We start from the raw sequence: 9,486 nt of genomic DNA on the forward strand, positions 1-9,486 counted from the left end.
TTCCCAGAAAACAGTCAGCAGCATCTTTAGAAAACCAGTCGTCCATGTCATCCTGTGACTCGGCTTGGAACCTCCCACTAGGGATACAGACTATTTATACCGCGTGCAGCATCCCGAGCCATCTAGAGATACGCGAATCTGAAAAAACAGAGAATCTTTGAAGATTTTTCGTTTGGAGGTAAGGACATCACTATAGAAATGTCTTTATTACTATACCAAACAGTACACACGCGACTCTAGATATGACCTAAATTGTGCCAGGTTAAAATTAAACATAATTTTCACATATTATAACGCTCGTTTCTGATATTCAGCTAAAGCTTGTCGTTTTGGCTCACATTTTAGTGCTTGCATAAAGTTACAGTCACTGTTGTCATTTTATCTCTACGTAAAATTAAGTTTTTACTTGAAAGGGTTGAAACAACTACCATTTCTGTGCTGCTGACAACATGAGCCCTAGAAAGCTGCAGATATGGTGTGCGTGTATGAATAGACATAGGCCATAAAGACAAAAACAGAAACTAATTTAGCTTATAATATTTAACAGGAACGTTCCGACATTTATTATGTGCTCAGTCAGAGCAGGTAACATGGAAACATTGTTACACCGTTAATTAATGTCTGAAATTACTGCTGTACGAATACTGTTCTAAAATGAAATTTTAAAACGGTTGCTTTACTTGCTGTTGTCTTTTAAGTGTGCATCTACTATTTTGGGGGCGTATACCTATGCGCAACATGCATACACACGTGCTTTCACAGACACGTGCATGTATGTATACATACTGACATAACATTCAGTCTGAGCTTCATACTCACTGATAGCCTTGTCTAGACGACACAAACACACACACACTCATACACAACTAGCTGTACTCTCTTTACACTTTTAATGTACATTCACACAGTTAGAGTGTCCTGCCATGTCTAATGTTTTGGTTTCCCATCATATGAAAGCAGATAATGAAGACGGTCTTAAGAATTTAACCCCCATTTTTTGAACATAGACATGAAATTATAACTTAAATTGTTATAATTTATGAATTACTGCAGTAGTAGAATCAAAATATGGAAGTATCAGAAAGTTATAGTTTATATTTATTGTACAGAAATATTGCACTGTACTAACTTTTTATTTTATATAAAATACATATTATTATTACATAGTATTTTTGAATCCAAGACTTATGTTGAAATAAGTTATGTTCCAAATTTGAAGTTGATATAAAAAAAATGAGGTATTTACTGGGTGCCATTCAAACTCTATTTAATTTTTTTGTGCATTTTTCTGTCACAGATGTCTAAATTTTTTCTGTCAATATTACTTCTATCACGAAATATGGAATCTTGAGACTCAGACCCTTCTGATGATATGTATTTTGTCAAGATTATAAAAAGTTTTGATTCTAAAAAAATTTTGATTCTAAATACCGTAATTTTATAAAGCGGATAGTTCCGGTCCTTGATTCTGATTGGCTGAGCCGCGTTCGAAGCTGTTGTAAATTACTCTAAAAAAACATGCACCTTTGTTTACTTATGTGTGTTGCTTGGCAACCACTTTGTTGCAACCACAACTGTTTCTGAGGAACTATATTGTTTGGTGGAAGAATACTGTTTTTATTTATATCATTTCACTTTATTTGCTCTGTTTTATTTTGTGAAACCTTACTACGTTTATGGAATAACTGTTTTATAAAAGCAGTAAGTCCTGTGAAGCCATGGTTTACAGTGAATTTATCGTTTCATGCCTAACGCCCCTTAACTGTTATAAATTCGCTGTAAAAAACGGCTTCTTGAGGCTTATTGCTTTATTGTAATATGACACCTGACACCACCCACTAAGGGAGCGGAGACCACTAAAAGATTTTAAAGTACCATGGTAATAAAATGTGCGATTTCGAAGTGGTTTTCACAGGATGAATTTTGAGGTTTTAAGCTTTTAAATGATATATATTTATGATGATTACTAAAATAAATGATAGAAAAACAATAAGAGAATACCAAATGGCCCATGGGTGGGCTGGTGACACTTAAGGGGTTTCAAACAACTTTAATATTGAAATTTAAATCTCTAATGTCAATGATGGAGAAACTGTTTACAAAATAGCAGAATACTCAATTCTATTGATTATTCTTTTACCAACAACTTAAACCAGCTGGAACTTTCGAACTTGTTATTGGCACTGGCTTTGCTAAATAAATAAGTGATAATGCACAGTAACAATAGCAGAAAACTACTTTAAAATATCAAAACATAAGCAGAGCTATAGAAAATCTGGATCAGCAGTCAATTATACTGTTTTGTATTATTCAGAAATATTTGACCAGTCAGAAACAAGTATTCTAAGAGAGCTGTGTACTACATGTTATGAGAATCTAGTCTTTTTTGAAAACAGAGAAATGTGAAATACAAGGGGCTAGTCAGCCCATGTGAGTACCCCTTGTGAATGTGGTCTGGAGACTGTTAAATGGGGCAGTGGGGTGGAAATGCCAGTTCCAAATCCTGCCAATGCTCCCCTCCGCCCCTTACACACCCCTGTCCCGCCATCCTCACCCCCGGTTATGCCTGGAATCCTGCGCACTCTCTCTGAAAAGTGTAAACAACCAGGGTCAAAGAAAAACAGGTCGTGACAGGCGGCTGCGATGTGCCGACTGTCAGCATGCCAAACCCACTTTTTTGAAAAACATAAACAGGGGCAGCATGGATTACAGGCCAAACTGAGGTGTAATCAGGGGGGATTTACGCCCGTCAGGTCGAGACAATGAGTCTGCTCGGATAACAGTGCCTCACTCCATAAAACTGATTATGATTTGCTTTTGTCAGGAAGCAGTGGCAGCGCTAATGCTAGCATTAGCTCAGCAGGGTAGAGTGTCTGAGCAAGGCCATCTTTGTGTACATAGTTGGTGATTTTTTTTGTTATTAAAACCTTTTGCACACGAGATATGACAAGAGAAGAGAAATGACTGTTAGTTTGGTTGTTGAAAAAATAGCGCAGAAAAACAGCTTGTAAATGTCACATCAAAATAAAATAAAATAAATCAAATGCAAACTTCTCTAAAATTGCATCAGCCTTAACCCTAAGCTTAAATGGATAGTTCACCCAAAAATGAAAATTCTGTCTTTAATTACTCACCCTCATGTTGTTCCAAATCTGGACCTTTGTTCATCTTCGAAACACAAATTAGGATATTTTTGATGAAATCCGACCCTGCAAACACAGCAATGGAACTGACATGTTTAAGGGCTAGAAAGGTAGTAAAGACATCATTAAAATAGTCCATGTGACATCAGTGGTTCAACCATAATTTTACAAAGCTACAAGAATATCTTCTGTGTGCAAAAAAAACAAACAATTCTTCCACATCATTCTCCACCTCTATTCACAAGAGTACCACAATGTGAGTGTGCATTGCTCTGCTTGAAAACAAGCAGCAGTGCAGCACATTCTCATAGCTTCATAAAATTACGGAATTTGAAAATTGACAATTAAAATGACAGAATTTTCATTTTTGGGTGAACTATCCCTTTAACAAATGTTGTTTGTGTTTATCAGTGCCAGCTCTAATTCTGGCTGCCACTATGCCTCTGCTGGAAGAAAGTACTGTGCCGAGGGACTGTACTCGAACTGTGCCAGTAGTCATCATTGGTGAGTCATCAAGGAGCAAATGTTATTCATTACTGATTTAAAAAAACGGTGTTTGCGGCATCGACCAATCCTGATAGCTTTTAACTAGTAGTTTTAATTATAACATTTTCATCTGTCTCTCCCATTTTCCCCTCACAGGCAACGGTCCTTCTGGTATATGCTTGTCGTACCTTCTGAGTGGGTATACTCCTTATTTAGATCCAATGGCTGTGCACCCAAACCCTATACTCTTTCGTAAACTACAGGAAGCCAAGCAGCTTCCCATCACTGAACAGGTAAAAAGATGAGTGTCGGAACAAAGTTGAACTAAATTGTGAACAATCAGAAATGTTAGTCAAATGTGCAGTAAACCCATTGACCAGTGTCTTTCTGCAGGATTTAGAGTTTCTTTGCGAAGGTTTAGAGGGGCGTTCAGGGAACCCTGTGGCGGTGCTCTTTGACACACTCCTTCATCCAAATGCAGATTTGGGCTTTGAGTTCCCCCCTGTACTACAGTGGAGGCTGGAAAAGAAACATCATATTCCTCATCTGGTCTTGGGCAAAGCTACACCTGGTGGTGCCTGGCATGTGAGTGAGCTCTCTGATATGGTTGGGTTAATGCTTCTCACAAATCAAAGCTGATTCAGTAATAAAAGCTTCTCTAACTGCCACGCTATCTCTGAGAAGCTTTGAGGAGTTTCTATGGTATTGCTAAGACTTTCTTACTGTCTCAGATTAGGGTGTTAGTATAAGGGTTTTGATACATTCATTATTGTCATGTTTAATGTTGCTGCCTTATGTTTAAACTGCTTTAAATCTTTTTTTCCATGTCAATCTACACTCCATACATAATGACAAAGCAAGAAAGCAAAGTTTTTAACATCTTTGCAAATTTATAAAAAATAATAAAGTTATTAAGAAAAAAAGGTAAATTATTCCATTGAATAACTATTCATACCCTTACCTGGGACAGTTGAAATTTAGCCCAGGAGCATTCATATTGCTTGTAGATGTTACTACACTTCGAGTGGAGTTAACCTGTGGCAAATTCAATTGAATGGGTATGATTTGGAAAGGCACACACATCTTAATAAAAGGTCTAACAGCTGAAAATGCATATCAGAGCAAAAACCAAAGCCCTGGGGTCAAAAAACTGCCTGTAGAGCTGGCAGAAAAAAATTCTGCTGCATTGAAGGTTCACAGAAGCATGTACTCTCCATTACCTTAAAGGAAGAAGTCTCTTCCTTGAGCTGGCCTCCTGTCCAAACTGAGCAATTGATGGAGTAGGGCTTCGGTTAGAGCGGTGACCAAGAACCTGATGGTTGCTCTACAGAAGGACAAACATCACTGCAACACTCCACCAATCTGGGCTTTATGGCGGTGTTGGCCTTAGAAACACACTTAAAATGTGCAAAAAAATACCTAAAGGACACTTAGACTGTGAGAAACAAGATTCTCTGGTCTGATGAACCTCAATTCCAAGCATCATATTTGAAGGAAACCAGGCAATGCTTGTCACCTGAAAAGTACCATCCCAAAAGTAAATTGTAGTGGAAGCACCCTTATAGTGTGGGGCTGTTTTTCAACGGCAGGGACTGAGAGACTTGTCAGAGTAGAAGAAAAGCTCAATGCACTAAAATATTAAGATGAAAACCCTTAATGAAAACCCAGTCCAGAGTATTCAGAACCTCAGACAGGGCAGACGGTTCACCTTCCAACAGGACAAAGACCCCAAAGAACACAGCAAGAGTGGCTTATAGACAACTCTGTGAATGTCTTTGAGTGGCCCAGCCAGAGCCTTGCCTTGAACCCAATCAAACATTTTTGGAGAAATCTGAAAATGTGCTTCTGCCCCCATCCAACCTGAAAAAGCCTAAGAGGTGAAGAGGTAAGGAGAAGAATGGCAGATAATTGCCAAATGCAGATGTGCAAAACTTGTCACATCATACCCAAATAAAAATGAAAAGGTGCTTCAGCTAAATACTGAGTTAAAGGAGAAGTCGACTTCCAAAACAAAGATTCACATATAATGTACTCACCCCCTTGTCATCCAAGATGTTCATGTCTTTCTTTCTTCAGGCGTAAAGAAATTATGTTTTTTGAGGAAAACATTTCAGCATTTTTCTCCATATAATGGACTGCTATGGTGCCCCAATTTTGAACCTCCAAAAGGCAGTTTAAATGCGGCTTCAAACGATCCCAAATGCGGTTGTAAATAAACCCAGCCAAGGAAGAAGGGTCTTATCTAGCGAAATGAACAGTTATTTTCATTTAAAAAAATACAATTGAAATACTTTTATTTTCAAACACTCGTCTTGTCTTTCTCTCCCCAAACTCTGTGTTCAAGACAGTTAGGGTATGTCGAAAAACTCCAATCGTATTTTCTTCCTCAACTTCAAAAATCATTTCAAAATCATCCTACATTGCTGCAGAAATACTGACCCAGTCTTTCCAAAGTAAACATGCAAAGAAGATCAAACACCCTTAACAAAAAAGGAAAACAGCAATTAGGACGATTTTGAAGATGAGGGAGAACATGAGATGGGAGTTTTTCGACATACCCTAACTGTCGTGAACCAGAAAAAAAAAACTGTTCAGGCAGAGTAAGACAAAAAGTATTAAAAAGTATATAAATTGTATTATTTTTATGAAAATAACTGATCGCTACGCTAGATAAGACCCTTCTTTCTTGGATGGGATCGTTTGAAGCTGCATTTAAACTGCATTTTGGAAAATCAGGGCACCATATCAGTCCATTATATGGAGAAAAATGTAACATAATTTCTTTACGACTGAAGAAAGAAAGACATGAACATCTTGGATGACAAGGGGATGAGTACATTATATGTGAATCTTTGTTTTGGAAGTGGACTTCATCTTTAAGGGGATGAATACTTATGCAATGTACTTATTTAATTAAAAAAATAAATAAATGTACAAATTTGTGACAATTCTGTTTTTGCTTTGCCATTATGGTGTTTGGAGTAGTGTTATGGTGTAAGGCAAAACAAAAAATTAAGGGGTATGAATACTTTCACAAGGCACTGTACATACTGAGAAGAAACCTGTATCTGAATTTACAACCCTGATGATTATTTTTGATTGAATGTTCTTCACTGACAAAATATACTCTTTCTGGTCTCTAAGGCAATGGAAGGTTCAATGCTGACCATTAGCCTTGGAATATGGATGGAGTTACCAGGAGTCAACTACAGAGATTTGACACCGGGCAAAAGGAGGTATGTACTGTACTATGGAAGATAATTGATGCTAGCTTCCATTAATACTGGGGTGTAATGTCCTGCTTCTGGAGAGCTTCTTCGCTGCACAGTTTAGTCCCAAACCTAAATAAACACACCTGTACCAGCTTGTCAAGGGTGGCATCCAAAAGCTGAAAATGCTGCATTCGGAGGATGCATTTCAAAGTAGGAAAGCATCAAGGCACGTCCGAATCCAGTGTCAGCTTCATTTCCTGTCTTCTGAGATGCCCTTATCTGATCAATTTTTGAAGGCAGCATTGATGTATCCTTCACTGCCTTTCATATCTCACAATCGTGTTGAATCATTAAACCGTAACGTTGCTATAGAAGCCTGTCTGAAATCAGTTTTGTGAGTCATTGCCTAACAAGGCAGCAAGGCAAGAAGTCAGCAGCCTAAGCTTTCGGACACAGATAAGTTCTTTAAGATCACTAGAAGCGTTCAGACAGGTGGGTCAAAATGGGTTGGAACTAAACTCTAAAAGGTGGGCCTCCTTGAGCAGGACCTCTGCATTAGTATTCTCAAAGATATCAAGATCCTCTCAAGCAGAAATATGGTCCAATGTTTCCAACATTATAAAAAGATAGGAGATTGATGGATTATGGGCTTTTCTCACAGGTCGGTGTCCAATGATCGAGCCACTCCAGATGAGATCTCTTCCTACTACAAAAATTATGTCAAGCTCATGGGTCTCCAGAAGAACTTTGTCGACAATGCCTATGTCACCTCAGTTCAAAAACTTCACCGGAGTCATAAAAGCAGTCTTGGGACTGAAAAGAACAGTGTAAATGGTCAGCTGAATGGTGTGACAAATGGGTTTGATTATTGCAATAAGAACAGCACTGAGAATGATCAGAATGGACTGGTAAATGGGTTTAGCAATGAGTTACAAAATGGAATGGAGAATAGCAGTAGAAGTGGTGATATTGGAGAGGAGGGTGAAGATAAAAGAGGCAAAGAGGGAGTGAGAGAGAGTATTGGGGTTTCCCAAGGACTTTCACAGGGACTCTGGGAGGTCAGGGGCTACCAGCAACTCCAAGGTGACACTCATGTCCCTTTTAGCTTATTTGCAGAGAATGTCGTCTTAGCAACAGGGGCATCTGACTCTCCGGCGCGATTGGGAGTAGAGGGGGAAGATCTCCCTTATGTGTTTCACAGCGTACGTGACCTTGGGGTGGCAGTCAGCTGTCAAGGAAACCTTGGCTCTTCCTCTGACCCCGTGCTGGTGGTGGGAGCAGGGCTTAGTGCAGCCGATGCTGTTTTGTGTGCCCTGAACCATAGGGTCTCCGTATTGCACGCATTCCGCAAGCGTGCCGATGACCCAGGTCTCATCTTCAAGCAGTTGCCAAAGACACTTTACCCTGAATATCACAGGGTCTACCACATGATGTGTTCCCAAGTTTACCCAGCATCCCCCATTGCCAATCCCACAGCTCCTAGTTCATCTTTGTTCCCTGACTACACCAGCTTCCCTGAGCACTGTGTGCTCTCCTTCCAGCCTGACATGCACTGCGTGATGAGGGGATCCAATGGTGTCCTTAGAGTCTTCAAAGTCTCTATGGTGCTAGTTCTTATCGGGACCTATCCCAACCTGTTTTTCTTGAAGGAGCAAGGGCAGTACCTTGGCTTGGATCCCAGCAGGCCAATCTCCTGCAGACAGAATCCTGTCGACATAAACCCTTACACCTTTGAGTGCAACGCTGAGCCGGGGCTCTTTGCCATGGGACCCCTTGTTGGTGACAACTTTGTACGCTTCCTAAAGGGTGGCGCTCTTGGCATTGCTAGCTGTCTGCGCAAGAGACTGAAAAAGAGGATCGAGAAGAACAGGAAATTGATCGCCGAGGAAGGAGGGTGTGGAGGACGGGGAAGAGAAGGAAGTGGGGGTGGAGGAGGAGGATTTGTCTAAAGTGCCAAAAGATGACAAGAGTCCTGGAATGCATCTCATTTTTATATGTATGCTGTGGATACTAATGAAACTTATAAGAGAAAGTACACTGATGAAAATAAGCAGAAGCTAGAAGAAACTACTCTCTCTTCCCAACTGTGTCTTATGTTGACTGTCTTACAAAAGGAATTTTCACTGGTCAGGAATAATGTGCCAATATGTCAATGTCATTCGAAGTCTAGATGGAGTGTGCTTTACCTCGTTGTTACACATGTTGTCAGTTGCCTTGTTATTTGTAATTAGTTACCTGCTCTTACATTACATCGTAGATAGCATATCACAAAGTCATGATTGCAGTGCCAAAAGGGTGTTCACACTGACAGTGTTTTGTGGTGACAAAACAATCAAACAGCATTGAGAGGAATCCCAGGTATTATGGCTTCTATGACTTAATATACCGTAAATTATGTCTCCACATTGATTTACACAAATTGTGGACTATTTGGGGGCGCCATTATTTCCATTACGTCAAATGGTTGCTTTCTGTGAGCTACTGGCGCTACCTGTTGCTACTGTAATTTTCAGTTGATGGGCAACATCAACCAAAGCCTTCACTGCTTTTCCTAGCTATAAGAAGAGGAGCAAAGAATGAGAAGATGCCTGTGGATGAATAAAACGTCCTGAAGACCCATGTTTTTGTTCTCTCCACTTCAGCCC

At 39.6% G+C, this 9,486-nt stretch overlaps 1 protein-coding gene across 1 annotated transcript; it reads left to right on the top strand.

Moving 5' to 3' along the window:
• Positions 1-34: 34 nt before the first annotated feature.
• On the top strand, positions 35-8,898 carry osgin2 (oxidative stress induced growth inhibitor family member 2). Its single transcript, XM_051131679.1, has 6 exons — positions 35-178; positions 3,555-3,647; positions 3,786-3,922; positions 4,023-4,214; positions 6,774-6,865; positions 7,503-8,898. Exons 2-6 carry the CDS (start codon positions 3,581-3,583, stop codon positions 8,788-8,790), a joined length of 1,776 nt encoding a protein of 591 aa, XP_050987636.1. The 5' UTR covers positions 35-178; positions 3,555-3,580; the 3' UTR covers positions 8,791-8,898.
• Positions 8,899-9,486: the final 588 nt, after the last annotated feature.

Source organism: Labeo rohita, chromosome 16 (genome assembly GCF_022985175.1).
Source record: "Labeo rohita strain BAU-BD-2019 chromosome 16, IGBB_LRoh.1.0, whole genome shotgun sequence".
Classification (NCBI taxonomy): Eukaryota; Metazoa; Chordata; class Actinopteri; order Cypriniformes; family Cyprinidae; genus Labeo; species Labeo rohita.

What these genes read in the sequence shown, in the direction of transcription:
- osgin2 (XM_051131679.1), top strand. Translation starts at nt 3,581, where the DNA reads ATGCCTCTGCTGGAAGAAAGTACTGTGCCGAGGGACTGTACTCGAACT. An exon ending in AGCTTCCCATCACTGAACAG is followed by an intron (nt 3,923 to 4,022) that starts GTAAAAAGATGA and finishes GTCTTTCTGCAG; the next exon opens with GATTTAGAGTTTCTTTGCGA. An exon ending in CACCTGGTGGTGCCTGGCAT is followed by an intron (nt 4,215 to 6,773) that starts GTGAGTGAGCTC and finishes CTGGTCTCTAAG; the next exon opens with GCAATGGAAGGTTCAATGCT.